The sequence below is a fragment of the Xenopus laevis genome, chromosome 6L (genome assembly GCF_017654675.1).
Source record: "Xenopus laevis strain J_2021 chromosome 6L, Xenopus_laevis_v10.1, whole genome shotgun sequence".
NCBI lineage: Eukaryota > Metazoa > Chordata > Amphibia > Anura > Pipidae > Xenopus > Xenopus laevis.
The window spans coordinates 40,527,983-40,546,732 of NC_054381.1; the positions used below are offsets into that span (position 1 = coordinate 40,527,983).

General features: G+C 43.6%; 1 protein-coding gene across 1 annotated transcript; it reads right to left on the reverse strand.

Annotated features, from left to right (window-relative positions):
• Nucleotides 1–658: 658 nt before the first annotated feature.
• On the reverse strand, nucleotides 659–17,848 carry cdca7l.L (cell division cycle associated 7 like L homeolog). Its single transcript, XM_018267364.2, has 8 exons — nucleotides 17,685–17,848; nucleotides 15,024–15,371; nucleotides 11,959–12,033; nucleotides 11,692–11,877; nucleotides 4,033–4,167; nucleotides 2,697–2,846; nucleotides 1,461–1,597; nucleotides 659–911 (listed from the first exon to the last, which is right to left on the reverse strand). Exons 1-8 carry the CDS (start codon nucleotides 17,706–17,708, stop codon nucleotides 881–883), a joined length of 1,086 nt encoding a protein of 361 aa, XP_018122853.1. The 5' UTR covers nucleotides 17,709–17,848; the 3' UTR covers nucleotides 659–880.
• Between the last annotated feature and the right edge of the window lie 902 nt (nucleotides 17,849–18,750).

Sequence of the window (18,750 nt, forward strand, 5' to 3'; positions counted from 1 at the left end):
AATAAAAAAAAAAAGCTGAGTTTGGACAGAATTAAGGGTAAAGGTTTCTGTCAGCCAGTGCCTCCCATTTCTCCTCAAGTGAAGTGACCAGAAACAACCGACGGAAAAATATAAAGTCCAAATCACCAGATCAGGTCAATTTAGCATTAAACTAAGGGATCAACAGATTTAGCCCATAATTGCAGTATTCCTAGCGGACAAGGAAACTTAACTAAAACTTTAAAAAAATATATATACACGGATATAAATTTCTGAGTGCCTACTGAAATATGTACAAAACCGTACTTTGGGGAATTACATTTCTTTTTAAAAGAAGCAAATGTGCCAATGAAGCAATTTTTTTTGTTCCTTACTTAAAGGAGAAGGAAAGTCATTAACCACTTGGGGGTGGCAAATGTTAGGCACCCCAAGTGAATGTATTTACTTACCTGAAAACCCGGGCCGGTGCTCCTATCAGCAGAAAACTGCACTGGCCCGGGGTTATTCCAGTGAGCACCATGGAGCGATCCTCTTCCAGCTTCTTCTTTCTTTGAAATAGCCGACTTTTTCGTTAAAGTTTGGTTTTTTCGTTCTACTGCGCATGTGCAGCCACGTGAATAAGGAGGAAGACGGAAGAAGATCACTCCGTGGTGCTTGCAGGAATAACCCCGGGCCAGTGTAGTTTTCTCCTGAAAGGAGCACCAGCCCTGGGTTTCAAGTAAGTAAATACAATCACTTGGGGGTGCCTAACATTTGCCCCCCCCAAGTGTACGCTGCCTTTCCTTCTCCTTTAAAGTGTTGCTAAAATACTTCTGCACTGTGCATATACGCACATACACTGTTTATTAGCCATAAGTAGAAACGGCCGTTGGGATTAGTTCTAGGAGCTGTTTGCAGCTGGTCAGTCTTCATCCTCCATTTGTTTCTTTAAACTGAAAGAGAAGGAGAAAAGTTAAAGTGAACTATTGCAGAATAAGACTGTCACTCACATGCTGCTTCCCAAAATAATGACAAAGGAACGGATCTGCTAAACTTGTTCATTTCATTTGTTTTTTTCTACCTGCTAAACAATAACATACGCAATGCTTCTGTTTTAACCGTGAATTCTTAGTACAGGTATGGGATCTGTTATCCAGAATGCTCAGGACTTGGGGTCTTCCGGATAACGGATCTTTCCGTAATTTGGAACTTCATACTTTGAGTCTAATAGAAAATCATGTAAACAATAAATAAACCCAATAGGCTGGTTTTGCTTCCAATAAGGATTAATTATATCTTAGTTGAGATCAAGTACAAGCTACTGTTTTATTATTACAGAGAAAAAGGTAATCATTTTTTAAAATTTGGATGAAATGGAGTCTATGGGAGACGGCCATTCCGTAATTCAGAGCTTTCTGGATAAAGGGTTTCTGGATAATGGATCCCATACCTGTATTAACGTTTGAATGCAAAGAATGAATCTTTAAGTTGACCGCGTTTACCTCTCCAGATATTCTTTCACATTATCATAACCAGAGAACTTTGCCAAATGAATGAGCATGCCAGTTGCACAACGGCCATCACGTTTGCGACAATAACTGCAATTACAGATGTCTCTGCAAGGTGGACATATCCATTCCTGGAATGAAGGAAAATGCAGCTTTCATGCAGTGAGCCCCACACATATATACATTACTACACTATATTTATACACAACCAGCTTTTATTTAGGTAGGTGGTGTATGGCAATCACGTGACAACCACCACTCACCTCGGTTAAACCACTCCCTTGAGTATTTTCAAGGTGAAAAGCACCATCCAGCTGCAGAGCTGTGTTCTCTCAAGAAAATTAATATTGTCCAATATGAATATTGTCCAATATTTTAGGCTAGTGAAAAAGCCAATTTAACAAATCCCTTTCAAAAGAGCAGAACAAGTCTAGCTGGCGTCACTGTTGAACTGCAGCCTATGGGAGTTCTTAGGGTAAGGTCACACTGGGCATTTCAGGGAGATTTAGTTGCATGGTGACTAATCGCCTCGTCTTTGTGGCGACCAATCTCTCCGAACGCCTTCCCTCACGAGGAAACTTCGGGTGACTTTGGGAAAACGAATTGCCGTGTGTGCTTAGCGCCGGCGTTTTTTCAGATTAGCCAGCGCAAGAGTGAGGGAAGGCGTTCAGAGAGATTGGTCGCCACAAAGACGAGGCGATTAGTCGCCATGCAACTAAATCTCCCCAAAATGCCCAATCCCCGAAACGCCCAGGGTGACCTTACCCATATAGGAGAAGGAAAGCTACCAAGTTTATTGCCAATAGATTAACCACAATAGTGAATTCTATAACACTATTTATTCTGTAGAATGATTTACCATACCTGAGTAAACGGCTCTAGAAGCTCTCTGTTTGTTTAGGATAACAGCTGCCACATAACTTCCTGCCTGAGTCTCTCTCTGCTCACTTATAGCTCTGAACTCAGATTATAGCAGGAAGAGGAGAATGGAGGGGAGAGGAGCAAACTGAGCATGCTCAAGCCCTAGCCCTGGAGGTTTAAGTTGAAAACAGGAAGTCTGATACAGAAGCCCATGTGTACACAATAAAAGGAAAGAAATGCAGTGTTTCTTTTGACAGAGGACTTTGAAGGTTTACTGGTATATTTATATAGACCTTTCTAATAAAGCTTACTTAGTTTTAACCTTTCCTTCTCCTATAAACTGCTTCTGACCAAGGCTTGGTTACTCACAGGGTCTAGAAGTGCTTCTCTGACATCTTCCCCATAGCGGTTTCGCAAGCAGGGTCCACAAAATTGCCCCCTGACACCGCCACATCCAGGATTACGGCAAATTGTCTTAGTGTCAATTGTTTTCTGCCGACACTGATGACAAGTACTACCCTAAATGTGGAACAAGAAGCAGAATTAACCAACATGATCAGTTTACCCGACCAAAATGACAATATTTTGCAAACGAATATTTTTTAGCATCAGTTTAATAGATTTGCAGCATTGTAGCATTACCCAGCCGGGGCACTATCTGCAAGGAGTTACTACTGTTCTACACTAAAATGTGCAAACTTGATCAATTTGATTATTTCATAATTAATGTCACACAAAGGGAAAAAGGAAAGAAGGCTAACAAAATGGCTGTGCTATCGGGTTCAGTCACGCTGAAAAATAATTGTGGAAAATACAACACATCTTCCTTGAGCCCAATACAGTAATACAGGTATGGGACCTGTTATCCAGAATGCTTAGGACCTGGGGTTTTTCGGATAGCTGTTCTTTCCATAATTTGGATCTTCATACCGTAAGTCTACTAGAAAAACATAAACATTAAATAAACCCAATAGGCTGATTTTGCTTCCAATAAGGATTAATTATACCTTAATTTGGATCAAGTACAAGCTACTTTTTTTTATTACAAGGAAATAATTTTTTAAAACTGTTGATTATAATGGAGCCAATGGGAGACGGCCTTTCTGTAATTCGGATAATGGGTTTCTGGATAACAGATCCCATACCTGTACATAGTTCCATATCTACATAATACTCACAAGGCCTGTTGAGCTTAGAGGACTGTGTTGCTGTATTGTCCATTCTTTCATCCTCTGCTCAAACTGATCTAGCCCATGAACGGTCATTTTTCAAAATATTTTGCAATAGGGATGCACCGAATCCACTATTTTGGATTTGGCCAAACCCTCGAATCCTTAGTGAAAGATTCAGCCGAATACCGAACTGAATCTTAATTTGAATATGCAAATTAGTGGTGGGAAGAGGGCAACATTTTTTACTTCCTTGTTTTGTGACAAAAAGTCATGTGATTTCCCACCCCCTCCCTAATTTGCATATGCAAATTAGGATTTGGTTCGGCCGAGGAGAAGGATTCGGCTAAATCCGAATCCTGATGAAAAAGGCCAAATACCGAAACTAATCCTGGATTCGGTGAATTCCTATTTTGCAATAACACTACAATCGGCTGCTTTAGTGATTTAGCTAGAGGAATAGCATTGCAGATATACACCCCTATACAAATACATTTCATTCATATGAAAAGTTTAAAAAAAAGCTGCATCTTTACCAAAATTTTATCATAAATTTTATCTTTAACGGAATCCGCGACATTTTGCAGCTCCTCCTCTGTGATATCGTCTACATCACGCGCACCAGCATTCTTGGAAGATCGTCTCCTCTTCTGATACTGTTCTCTCTCATCCTGTATAAAAGATCAAATCTATTTTATCAACGCTCATTAAAGGGAATACAGACCTGCAAATAGGTAAAAAGAGACAAACAAGTACATTGTGCATTTGGTACATGGAGCAATTGTGACATCTATCCTGTTTTGTTTCTAAAGAAGCAGTGCTGAATTGCCCCCCAAAAGCCCACTATGGAAATCTCTTAAAATCTCTCCTACAAGTACATGTCTCCTAACAAGCACTTGCACCAATACATTCAGCCAACTGGCAGAACAGGAAGTGGGACACATTTGACTTCACCCACAGAGACAGTAAAAACGGCAATTTGCACCATATCAGAAATCAGCCCATATGGTACTGGCCTTAGCAATACTGAAACAACTCCACGCTCATAGCAACAAGTCAGTAATATGTGCTAACATAAGGGGGGGTGGAATTCAAGCAGTCCTTAAAAAGTTAAAGGAAAACTATACCCCCAAAATAAATACTTAAGCAACAGATAGTTTATATCATATTAAGTAACATATTAAAGAATCTTAGCAAACTGGAATATATATTTAAGTAAATATTGCTCTTTTACATCTCTTGCCTTGAACCACCATTTTGTGATGGTCTCTGTGTGCTGCCTCAGAGATCACCTGACCTGAAATAATGCAGCTCTAACTGTAACAGGAAGAAGTGTGGAAGCAAAAGGCAGAACTTTGTCTTTTAATTGGCTCATGTGACCTAACATGTATGGTTTGTTGGTATGTTTGTGAGTACAGTGAATCGTACGATCCCAGGGGGGTGGCCCTTATTTTTTTAAAATGGCAATTTTCTATTTATGATTACCCAATGGCACATACTACTAGAAAAAATACATTATTATGAAAATGGTTTATTTACATGAAGCAGGGTTTTACATACGAGATGTTTTATGCAATGTTTTTTTTTTATAGAGTCCTACATTGTTTGGGGGAATGTATAGTTTTCCTTTAAATCCAAGAATTGCCCTATGTCCAATGATCAGATTATACTGGGCACCTATGCAAGCCCATTGGGAGAGGATATTGATGCAAAAAAAAACTCATGACTCACCCTAGTGAAAGTTTCAGCCGAATACCGAAACAAAACCTTATTTATATATGCAAATTAGGGACAGGAAAGGAAAACTGACTTATTTGTTTTGTGACAAAAAGTCATGTGATTTCCCTCACCGCCCCCTAATTTACATATGCAAAAATAGATTTTTGTACTTACCGTTAAATCCTTTTCTCTTGTCCTACATTGGGGGACACAGGCACCATGGGGATGAAGATCCTGTTGCTTGGAGAAAGGACACTAAAAGGTTAAAGTGCCTCCTGCTCTGGGCTTCATCCCCGCCTACCTCCTCAATCCTCAGTTTTCTGACCGAAGAAGAGATGACGAGCCCTACCAATTGCCCATGTGAAGAGAAGGAGCACCTCCCCAATGCAAGTTAAGCACGGTATGAACCACCTGCTGTTTGAACTTGTTGGTATTTGAACAATAAAAATTGTATAAGATATTACCTGATCAACATTAACTCGAACTAATACAGGGAGGGAAGGCCTGTGTCCCCCAATGTAGGACAAGAGAAAAGGATTTAACGGTAAGTACAAAAATCTATTTTTCTCTTGCCTAGATTGGGGGACACAGGCACCATGGGGACGTCCCAAAGCTACCCATGAGGGCAGGACTTTTTACCCCTAGTGTTCAGGGAATAACCACCTGCAACACTTTCCTGCTGAAGCTCGCTTCGGCTGAGGCGAATGTATGCACCTTGTAGAATTTGGAAAAGGTGTGTGTGGATGACCACACTGCAGCCCTACAGACCTGTTCTGCTGAAGCCTGGAGGCGAACCACCCAAGAAGTGCTGAGTGAAGAAGTATAATGAGCTGAACCCGGAAGGGTGTGGCCTTACCTCGTACCTCATAGGCCTTCAAGATTGTTGACCTAATCCATCTTGCATTGGTGGCCTTAGATGCCTTAAGGCTTTTCCGTGGTCCTTCTGGTAAGACAAAGAGGTTGTCTAGCTTCCTTCTACTCTTGGTAGCCCTGGTGTATGTTCGGAGAGAACGAACCACATCTACGTATGTAACTGTTCCAAAGTTGTCTTTTGTTCAGGACAAAATGAAGGAACCACCAGGTCCTGGTTAAGATGGAACTCCTTAGGATGAAATCCAGGGGTAGGCCTCAACACCGCCTTGTCCTTGGAAAAAATCAAAAATGGTGGACGACAGGATAGAGCTGCTAGTTCTGAAACTAGTCTAGCCGAAGTGATGGCTAATAGAAAACTACCTTAAGAGTCAGCAGAGGTAATGGAATTGATCCAATGGCTCGAACGGTTGCTCCTGCAATACAGATGGTACCATATTGAGATCCCAGGGAGGGATTGTATGACGGTATGGAGGTATCATCCTCAATGCTCCCTGTAGGAAGGTCTTGATGTTGGGCAGCATTGCAAGCTGCTGCTGAAAAAGGATAGATAAGGCTGATACCTGAACATTCAGTGAGCTGAGTGCCAGCCCTTATTTCTAAACCCTCCTGAAGGAATAACAATAGGCTACTTTCGTCCCAGGACTGTGGGTCTTTGGCTTTAGATTTACACCAGGATATGAATGTCCTCCATACCCTGTGGTAGATGCGTGCGGAGACGGGCTTTCTGGCCCTTAGTAAGGTCGGTATGGCCTTTTTTGGAACTCCTGATCTGGCTAGGATTATGGCCTCAAGTGTCATGCCGTTAAAGCCAGCTATGGTGAACTCGGGTGGAGGATCAGTCCCTGAGATAACAGATCCATTCTGTCTGGAAGGTGGAATGGTATGTCCACTGATGAACTTATGAGCTCTTCGAACCAAGTGTGGTGTGGCCAGTAGGGTGCCACTAGAACTGTTCCTACCCTTCTTGATTACCCTTGGCAGAAGTGCCAGTGGTGGGAAGACATATGCTAGGTGAAACTGCCACAGAACCACAAGTGTGTCCAATGCTAGGGCCAGAGGGTCATTGCTTCTTGTGAAGAACCTCGTAAGCTGGTTGTTGTACCTGGATGCCATTAAGTCTACTTCTGGAGTGCCCCACCTTGCCAGAATCAGTTGAAAAAGCCTCTGGGTGTAGGCTCCACTCTCCCTGATCTAAGGTCTCTCGGCTGAGAAAATCTGCTATCCAGTTGTCCACTCCAGGGATATGAACTGCGGAGATAGCTGGTACCGTGTTTTACACCCACAGAAGAATTTGCTGTGCCTTTGCGAGGGCAGCTTGACTCCTTGTGCCTCCTTGGTGGTTGATGTAAGCCAACGCTGTCACATTGCCTGACTGTATTCTTACAGGTAGATCTTGAAGTCTGCCTGACCATTGGAGCAATGACAGGTAGATTGCTCTTAATTCCAGGATGTTGATGGGGAGTAGTTCTTTCTGTGACCAACGTCCCTGTACAGTTAGGTCTCCCAATACTTCTCCCCAACCTTGTAGACTGGCATCTGTTGTGATGACTGTACACTGGTGATTGGGGGAAGGGTTTTCCTGACGGAAGTGTTGTTGGTCAAAGCCACCAAGTGATAGAGGTTCAAACTAGTTCTGATAGGGGAATCCTGCAGTTTAGGTTCACTCAGTTCCTCCTCTGGTGTTGGAGTAAGGCTCTGTAAGGCTCTGGTGTGGAGCTGCGCATATGGAATCGCAGGATGACACTATAGTCCCTAGCACTCTCATGGCAACCTTAAAAGTACCTGATCCGTTTTCTGCAGAGCTCACAGGAGCCCCTGCATTGAGGTGATCTTGGATTGGGGAAGGAAGGCTCTTCCCAATGAAGAATTTATATCAAGCCCTAAATATTCTGTACTCTGAGAAGGTATGAATCGAGATTTTTGGAAGTTTATCTGCCAGCCTAACAGCATTAGTGTCTGGAGATGAGTTGTGGCCAGTGCCATGGAACGGGCTTTTACCAGTTGGTCGTCCAGGTATGGTATGACACTCATTCCCTGCAGTCGCAGGTCCTCTAGAGCCGCAGCCATGACCTTTGTGAATAGCCTTTGCGCGGAGGATAGTCTGAAGGGGAGTGCCAGGGATTGCCAATGTTCTCCTGCCACTGAAAAGTGAAGGAACCAGTGGTGATTGGGATGTATGGGGACATGCAGGTATGCATCTTTGAGGTCGATCACCGCCCTGAAATCCTCTATGTCCAGGGACCTTAGGACTGACTGGATGGATTCCATCTTGAAGTGGTGCTTCTTTACATGGTCGTTTAGTGCCTTTAGGTCTAGCACCAGGTGAAAAGATCCATCCTTTTTGGGTACTATAAACAGGTTTAAGTAGAAACCGAAGCCCCTTTTACCTTTGAGGGACCGCCATTACTACCGTGGAGGCAGTCAGGGCGTGTGGAACCCCTTGGCACGCTAAGTGCCTGGGTTCTGTGGTAGGGACCCTTGAGATGGAAAATCACCCCGGAGGTAGCTGAGCGAATTCTATGAGATAGAAATGATCTGTAGGACCCAGGGGTCCAGTACTCTATGCCGTCACACCTCCCGAAAGGGGTTAGCTTTCAGGGGTGGGCACCTCCTCATGCGGAGGCTGTTTTGTCCTGTGCGGGCTTAGGTGCTGCTCTGCTTCCTGACCAAGTGCTCTGCCTTGACTGGAAGGCGGAGCTTGTTGCTTTTCATGTTGGGACCTCTGGCTCTGATTGTGGCGAAAGGGACGAAAAAAAAAAAAAAAAAATGGTTGCCTTTTGAAGGTAGTCCTCTTGGGTCTGTTTTGCAGAAGTAAAGTGCTCTTGCCTCCTGTAGCTTGAGAATTTACCGTCTCTGTTCAGCACCAAAAAGTTGTTTTCCGAGAATGGGAGACCAAGCAGAGACCACTTCAAGGTAAGATCTGTTGACCAATGTTTTAGCCAAAGGAAACGTCTGGCTGCAATGGATTATGCCGAAGCCCTTGTGACGAGCTTAGCCGCGCCCAGGACTGCTACGCAAATTTATATATATTTGTGTCCGCTATTGGAGCAAGAAAGAGGTCTGTGGAGGGGTCTTCTGAGCCATGAGTTGGGCCACCTGTTCCACCCAAACTTCCATTGACCTGGATACCCATGGGGTGGCAATAATAGGTCGGAGAGTTCCGCCTGCTGCTGTAAAAATCGACTTGCAGAAACCCTCAAGACCTTTGTCGATAGGATCGTTAAAGAAAGCCGCATCGGCTACTGGAATGGTGGTGGTCTTTGACAATTTAGAGACCGGTGGGTCCACTGCTGGGGGTGAAGACCAAGGTCTGTAAAGTAAAAGGATAAGTTTGAGTAAAGCGATGGAAAATTGGACTCTATGGTCTGGCGTTTTCCATTGTGCTTTAACAATGTCACCCAGCTGTTCATAGGCTGGAAAGACACAAGAAGACTTCTTTTGCCTCTTGAAAATGAATCTTGAATCAGGCTCTCGACCTCTCATTGTGATCTAGGGGTATCCTGATCCTATTCATCTGCGGATAGGATCTGTCCCTCTTCCTGTTCATCAGGCAAAACAGGTGGGGAAAGGGGAGGTCGCTTTGTGGCCGACTGCTGAGTGACCGGTCTGTGGGGCTGTGTAGATAGGTGCTGTAGGACCTTATCTAGAGTCTCTGGAATTCTGGCTAGGTTTTGTAGACCCGCTAGAGATAGAGCGCACACCAATTCAGAATCCAAGCTCGTTTGATTAGCCGTAGCTGTCGCAGAGCTGGCTGGTAGGGCTGTGTGGGATTGTAATTGTGCAGTGACTGCTGCAGTCTTACAGGCTTCACATATTGGCTCAGCCAAAACACTAGCAAATTTAGGTCTGCAAGTAGCCCATGCCAAATACTAAATTGCATTGGTGGTACATGCAGTTGCCTGCTTGGGAAGGGACTGGTCATCTGCCCTGCCCATCATGGCTATACTATGTAGTGCCACCCAGTAAGTAAAGATATTGGGGAATATTAGGAGAGTCCATAGGAGTGAACCACCTCTCCCTTAGAGTGTGATCTGTGGAGACAGAGGGAAGTAGTGAAAAACCCCACAGTAGGTCCCATAGAGAGAGGGAAGTGTTAATCCCCTAGAGAAAGAGTAAGGGAAGCGTAACTACCTATTCACCAAGGTAGGAAGGAATGGTGCCTCATTCTTCTCTGTGAGAGACAGTGAGGCTGGAAACGCTCAGTACTGGAGAGAGATGCGGATCCAAAATGGCCGCCAGAGGTTTCCCGGGCTTTGGTATAGTACCTTAGTAAGATGGCGCCCGTGAGGCGCGTGTGCAGCGACTCGTGCACAATGAAATATACGCAGCGCCAGATGGTGGCGCGAAACGTCGCTGGGAATGGCACTGAGTTACCAATGCGGGGTCTACTTTTAGTGCGGTTGTCCCATTATGATCTACATCTATAAAAAAGTATTGTTAGCATTCTGTTCCATAGAAAATATTACTTAAATATGATTCATGAGAAAATGTATATTGTTATGTTTAAACATCCATTTTTTATGTAACCTTAACATAAATATCTGAATAAAAAGCATGAAACAGGAGGGTGATTTAGACAAACAGTGTGTTGACAGTGTCTTGAGATCTACTGATGACCAGCTAAAGGTCTACTGGTAGATCCTGGCCTAGGGAAATCTTTGTCAGAGAATAGCAGTGAAAGTGAAACTAAATGCCTAGGGAAATCTCTGTCAGAGAATAGCAGTGAAAGTGAAACTAAATGGCTTTCTGCAGAGCTGACAGGCAGCATGTAATGGGGGGAGGGAGGAGGGAATTGACTTACCTCCTTGTGCCAGCCAGGAATGCTCAATAAAAGGTATACCCTCCGTCGTGGCTACTGGTGCAGCCTCCGGAGAGCGGGAACCAGTGCCCAGGGTAGTGTGGGGGGAAGCTCCCCAGCCTGCAGCCTCCGTAGAGCGGGAAGGCTATAGAGCATCTTCAGATCAGAAGTCCTTGGCTGAGGGGTTCAGGAAGAGAAACACTGACCCCCAGTAGTGGCATGATACTGAATAAATCTGTACCATTGCTCCCAGCCACGAAGTGTCCATCCTCCTTCTGAGGACACTAAAGAAAACTGAGGATTGAGGAGGTAGGCGGGGATGAAGCCCAGAGCAGGAGGAGGAGGAGCCACTTTAACCTTTTAGTGTCCTTTCTCCAAGCAACAGGATCTTCATCCCCATGGTGCCTGTGTCCCCCAATCTAGGCAAGAGAAATTAGGATTTGGTTCAGCCAGGCACAAGGATTCAGCCGAATCTGAATCCTGCTAAAAAAAGGACGAATCCTGGCCGAATCGGAATCCTGCATTCTGTGCATCCCTACTTATAAGTGAAATGGGGATCATGACTGATCCTAATGAATTTGGGAGACAAGCAGGAGGCAGAGGAGGAGGTTCTCCAAGGATCCACAGAGTATTCTCTCTTACACAACACTCTAAAGCAATATGAGTGTTCTAGGAGACTGTATAATAAAGAAAGTAATTAACCCTGCCTGTGTCATGTGAGGCAAATGCTTTAATCCAGTGTATATATACACACACATGAGATAGAGAGATATATATATATATATAGACATAAGCTGTAGTGTACCTCACTCAGAGCCCGCTTTAGGAAAGCTTTCTTGCCATATTTATGAACGTGCTCAGCAAACTTAATAGCAGACATAGTGAAATTCTCCAAACCAAAGTTCTCTGGTGGCCGAGCGCTTCTGCTTGGATTAGTACGCCGTTCAATATGACCTTCAGAAAATGTCCTCCGAGGAGTCTTTTTCTGCTTCTAGAGGGGGCAAAAAACACTAGTCATTTTAGCGTATATATTGCATAAAGTAATTCAAATAACCTCTGACCGGGTACTCACTGAGGGTGTTGTGGGAGGCGTCTTTACTGGGAACAGTTCAGGCATGGAATTCAGTTCTGACAAAAGTTGAGCAAGCTGAAATTTATTTAAATTAAATTAGAAAGCATGTATTAAACACAAATCAGAATTAAATACATGAAAGAAATCAATATATACATAAATAATGGGGGTTTGGTTATACCAACCAATAAAACATTTTCTCTAAGTCCTGTAAAAGCAGCACAGTTGCTCCTCTTGCAGTCATTAACCCATTCCAACTCATTAGAAAACTAGTTAAAAACCCAAGTGGTAATTGTAGGATAGAAAACTAGGTGCTGACTCTAAAGACCTTCTAGAAAGAGATTTAATCATTGAGTGTAAACAAATCCTTTTTCTAAATGTATCCTTAGGCAGCACAGGTTCCATAGGGTTCGTCCCAGAGGTAAAATAGTGAGAGAAAAGAACATTAATAAACTAGCAGTAAATATGGCATCCCAGAGAATGCTATTGTACTACTAGCAAGACCTTTTATCCATTGAGGAAAGCAGATCATCAAGAAACTTGTTCACGGGGTTGTTCAACTTTAAATGAACTTTTAGTATGATGCAGAGAGTGAAATTCTGAAATAATTTGCAGTTGGTTTTCATTGTTTTATTATTTGTGGTTTTTGGGTTATGTAGCTTTTTATTCAGCAGCTCTCCAGTTTGCAATTTCAGCAATCTGGTTGCTAGTGTGCAATTTACCCTAGTAACCATGCATCTTTAGCCGCTAGCGTCCTGAAGAAGATCCAAAGATTACCGAACCGGCTATAAATGGCCCCATGAGCTCTGCTGACTCTGTGACAAGGGGTGATTACCGGCTTAGGGGTATTTACTTGTGTTAACTCTTGTGCAGGCGGGAGCAGGGAGGTGGGGACTATGGAGGGTAGGGGGTTTTATTAGAAAGGGGGTTAAGTTCTCCTTTAAAAAAAACAGTCTGTACTCCGGTTGGGGGTAACAGTTTATTAGCCCACACCTTTGGCGGGGGAAAATATTTTCAGCCAACAGGTTCCCTTTAACCAATGAAGTCAAATTTCTCTCCCTCATTATAATCTCCTCACGTCACAATTATAGACTTCACCAATGAATTCTTGCAGGGATCTAGCCAACAAAACAAAACACAACAGCCGTCTCACATCAGATCCTGCTGGCATCAAGGGTAAGGGCACACCTGGCGATTCGGGGAGATCTAGTCACCTGGCGACTAATCGCCTCGTCTTTGCGGTGACTAATCTCACCAAACCGCTTCCCTGTGTCTTGCGCCGGCTATAATGAGAAGTCGCCTGCGGCATGGCACACGTGGCGCTTCGTTTTCCGAAGTTTCCTCGTGAGGCAGAGGGAAGGCGTTCGGGGAGATTAATCACTGCAAAGACGAGGCGATTAGTCGCCAGGCGACTAAATCTCCCCAAATCGCCAGGTGTGCCCTTACCCTAAGGGTGAAGACACAGGGATTTGTTTATAAAATTCGTGCAGCGCTGCATGGTTAGCACAATGAAAATATTTACTAGTAGCATCCCCCAACATCCTCACGAGCTCTCAGGACGCATGAGCTATTATTTAATACTCTGTATTGTAATACTCTGTATTAATGTATACCTCAAATAAAGCGGCCTGGTTAATTTTCTGGGTGAATCTGTTTGGTTCAAGTCAGGGCCCAGGGGGAACTTCGGGGCCAGGCTCGATTGAGTAAGTATTTATTCAAATCCAAGAAGGACTGACTCATTGTGGGCGAGAATCTTATATCCCTGGAGGACTATAGGGGGATAAATGCGACGCTTGTCACGGCTACAAAATAGACAGTAGTGATAACTTTTCTTGTTAAGACACTACGTGTGTTAAGCAAAGGTAATTCTCAGTATTGTCTATGGCAGAGTATCATTTAAGTCTCAAAAAGTAGCTTCTTCTTCCGAAGTTTCCTCGTGAGGCAATTTTGGGCAACTTTGGAAAACGAATCGCTCCGAGTGCCATCCCGCCGGCGATTTGTATTTTTAGCCAGCAGAAAGGCAGGGGAGGCAGTTAGGGGAGATTAGTCGTCCCGAAGAAGAGGAGATTTGTCGCCGGGTGACTAATCTCCCTGAATCTGCCCGTGTGCCCTGACCCAATTCAATGCCAGGGCACAGAGGTGGGGGAAAAGAGGACCAGTGGGAATCCCAATTCAATGCTGACCAACTTCTGTGGTATCGAGAGCCAGATTTTTTCTGGCCTACGTGGTGGAGGTCTGATAATGGAAGACAGTGTTGACCACTCCCTGTTTTTGAACCACACCCATGTTACCACAGGCACTTTTAAGTCCATGTCCATATTAATGGTGGTAGCACATCAAAATAATAATACCCTTAAATCCATATGCCTCCTCCTCCCCTGTGGATAACACAGCACCCCCAGCAAATGATTAAACACCTTAGGGGCCCCTAACAACGATTTCCAAAGCCAACAATCAGTACCAGGCTCACGTCCCACAGGGAGCATAGGGCAGGCAGAATTATCTGAAGTTTAAACAATGCAGGGGCCAGTTAATCTCAGTATGGATACCTTTTAAAGCTTGGACACGGTAAGCAGTCACAGCAGTCAGACTGTGGGGAGCCACACAAGTGAGGGTTCGCATTCGGCTCGTGGGCCACCAGTTGGACAGCACTACCCTAATATATCTGTCATCTCTTTAAAAACCGATATAAGGACCACTTAAGTACATTTTATTTAAGCTTATCAATTCTTATTTCAAAGCATAAGATTGCACCTTAAAATATTCATGAAAAATTAGAGAGTGCAATCATATGTTTGGGTTCAGTGTTACTTATCTTTAGTTAATCAAGGCCCCTTGGGTATTTAGAATTGAGGGAGAGAAGAGGTGCCAGTGAAATCAGCCGTTGTGTTTAGTGTGACACAGCAGCATGAAAACCCCCAAAGCTAATGCACAAAACCCTGCATAAAAAGGTACTTCTGGGCTATGGGATGGAAGGGATGAAAAAAGGTGAGTTTTATAAACAGACTTGTATAAACGCACATTAAGACAAATACAAATCTGTATTCAGTTTTGTTGCTACATACCATTGCTTTGTTTTCCTTAATGTTCATTGCCCTTTTCAGCAAAGCACTTGAATTTTCCTGGTTAGAAGCAGGGTTCTCCTCTTCTGAATCAGATCCAGGAACTGTTATTTTCTTGCTGGATTGCTGTTCATTCTTTACCCTAGCGGGTGGTTTCTTACTATCCCTTCTGCCTGGTTTTACAAGTGAGGAGTCCGGGTTCTTTGTCTTAGTCTTGCTGGCACACTTTCTGTTAGTGAATGGGAGAGCGACCCGTAACCCCACATTTCTCTTTTTAGGTAAGGGACATTCATCCTCACTGTCCGACAGTACAACATCCACAGAATAACCTTCATCCATATCAGATCCTGCCTGGAGAAAGAACAAGATAAACCAAATTATACATTACTCAGTCCAATATATGACCTCATATTGCAACTCTCTGCAGTTCCAGTTAGAGATACACCGAATCCTTTTTCAGCAGGATTCGTTCAAATCCTTGTGCCTGGCCGAACTGAATCCTAATTTCCATATGTAAATGAGGAGCGGGTAGGGAAATCACGTGACTTTTTGTCACAAAAGAATATTTTTTCCTTTGCTGCCCCTAATTTGCATATGCAAAGTAGGATTCTGATTCAGTTCGGTATTCGGCCGAATCTTTCGCCAAGGATTCAGCCGAATCCCAAATAGTGGATTTTTTGCATCCCTAGTTCCAGTACAGCTTCCACATTGTAAGAAAATACTGCTGGAAAATACCTCCCTGGATGCACACCCCACAGGTCAATGTCTGTTACTTTCTGCTGCTAGTAATAACAACATGTCCAATTGTTTATTACTAACCTGTTCACATGAATGGCTGTTTGTTAAAAGTCAATGGAATTCACTTGTGTCTGATTTCAAAGAGATGCTGATGTTGCCCAAGCAATGGTATGTGACCTACTACATGAACGACTTCTAGCATGCTCCATAATAAACAAGGTAACCAATTTTCAGAAGTTACTAGGCGAGGCATAGGCTTAAAGGAGAACTAAAGAAGTAGTCTAGAAATATTGTACATTATGTTTTGGGCTTCTGTACCAGCAAAAGGCAACCAGTCCTTTAGCAGTAAAGATCTGTGTCTCCAAAGATGCCCCAGTAGCTCCCCATCTTCTTTTCTGCTGATTCACTGCACATGCTCTGTGCTACTGTCACTTACTGAGCTTAGGGACCCACTCACAATATACAGTACACATAGAATAGAAATGTCACAATATAAGACCGATTAGGTTTTTTCCCTGAAATTACATCCCTTGAGTGCCGGTGTGTTTTTTCTTCGTTGGATTTCGGAGGTTGCCGTATCCTCCAAACACTGGGCACCAGGGTAAGCTGGCTATCTGAATAAAGGGTGTGTGAGGGCCTACCTAGTAAATAGTTCTTACATGTTTCCCACCACAGAGGGATGCAGAAGAAACACTGGCTTGTGTTTTTCTATTAGTTTTAAAGGAGACATATAGAATAAATGAAAAAAAAAAAACTAATTTTGTAGGCAATTATAAGCAGGGATGGGCGAATTTGACCCGTTTCGCCAAAAATTTGCCGCCGGCGAAATGTCGCTGACGCCCATTAAAGTCTATGGGCGTCAAAAAAAAACTTGTTGCGCGGCGAAATTATTTTGTCGCGCGTCTTTTTTTTTTTGACGCACGTCTCCGTACAAGTCTATGGGCGTCATTTTTTCGGCGAAACGAGGCGAAAAAATTCGCCCATCCCTAATTATAAGTAATATATGGTGTTGCTTTTACATGGTGCTAAAAATATCTTTAAAAATCGTCCCTTTATTGGAGCTCCCCGTTTCAAATGAGGGTGGGCGTGTCCTAATGGTCCATGTCTGAAGCACAGTAGGAGGGGGACAACCAATCACAGCCCTGCAGTCACACAAGCTTCAGTTCCCTATCAGGTCCTGCTAGCTGCTGATTGGTTCCTGTCCTACAGTGCAGTGAGCTGAGAGCCCCTCCCCTGCACAGCCTGGGGATTCAGGGAACAGGAAGTGAAAGAGAAGGGAGGGATTATTATGGTTTTTGCAGAAATATTCAGCCTGAAACACTAGTTTTTAAGCACAATTCTTCTATATCTAAATGAGTATAATGCACTGGTACATTCTCATCTTTTCACACAAAATGTCTCCTTTAAGACACTGCCAGATGTCAAAGCCTCAACTTTCCTCAGTGTCCCCAGGCAGCAGTGATGAAGCTGAGGGAAGAGAGAGAGAGCAGGGTGGGTATCACTAGGGGAACTTGCTGTGAGCGGAAGTCCCGCCTTCCCTGTGTGGTTTTATTGCCTCCAAAACGGAAACAAATAAGAATATCTTTACAAAATCGGGGATTAACACTTTAGTTGCCGTCTGTATCCTTCTCCGTGTTTTAGCGAGTTAGCGGACACTCACTACATGAAACCACTGACAGTCGCCAGTGAACTCTCACAATTATTGCCCGTCGAGGTGCACGTGGTTAACAAAGAGGTAATAAATCGCGCTTATAGCGACTGACTAAAAACGAAGCTACAGCTCCGCTCCTATCCCGAAATGCACTGCGAACATGTGATGAATGGACAGCGCGCGAGTGGAAGTGGCGCGAAACTCAGAGATACATGTGCAGCCTGGGGGCAGCGGAAGTACACAGAATGGGGAGCGGGTGTACGTAACCACCTCACCTTCACTGCAGCGGCCGGCTCCATGTTTAATCAGCTTTACAAGCAACAACGACACCCTGATTTAACTCTCGCACACAGACGCCTTCCCCGGGATCCCGAGTGTGCAGGAAAGGGCGCAGCTTCCAATAGCACAGCACTCGCAAAGCCGGCAGCCTATAGGAACAGGGCGCGTAATGGAGCTCCGCCCCCTTCCTGGTCAACTTTTGCCTCTTTTCCCAAGTCTTGGTAAAGATAAAGCATAACAGTAATAATGATCTCTGACACGTGTCAGTCGCTATAATGGAATACATACATAAGGGACGTATTTGTGGAGCTGAGCTGTCACGTCTGGACATAGTCCCTGGTTTGTACCTTTTACTGAAAAACTTTCTGTTAGAGCTGTCTCTTGTTCTTCATGACACTTAAAGGAAATCTATACCCCTCAAACAATGTAGGTCTCAATAAAAATATATTGACACAAACAGCTTCATGTAAATAAACCATTTTCATAATAATATACTTTTTCAGTAGTATGTGCCATTGGGTAATCATAAATAGAAAATTGTCATTTTAAAAAATAAGGGCCGCCCCCTGAGATCATACGATTCACAGTGCACACAAACTAACCATACATGTTAGGTCACATGAGCCAATTAAAAGACAGAGCCTTTTGCTTCCACACTTGTTAAGAGTTGTAGTATTTCTGGTCAGGTGATCTCTGAGGCAGCACACAGACCATCACTAAATGGTGGTTCAAGGCAAGAGATGTAAAAGGACAATTTTTACTTAATATATATTCCAGTTTGATAAGATTCTGTAATATGCCACTTAATTTAATATAAACTATCTGTTGCTCAAGTATTCATTTTGGGGGTATCGTTTTCCTTTAAGGAACTTCAATTACAGGGGCTGCAAAATTTCAAGTGACTAATACCACATCTCCTACCATTGGGCATATGCTCCCCTAGCTTGTGTAGCCTGTCTGCTTTTAGACAGGCTTTTAGATCTCCAACTCCGTGGCTTCGGGTCTTTTAAGTTTAAGTTCCATTGAACTCCAATGTTTTTTTTTTTTATATAATTGTATTTT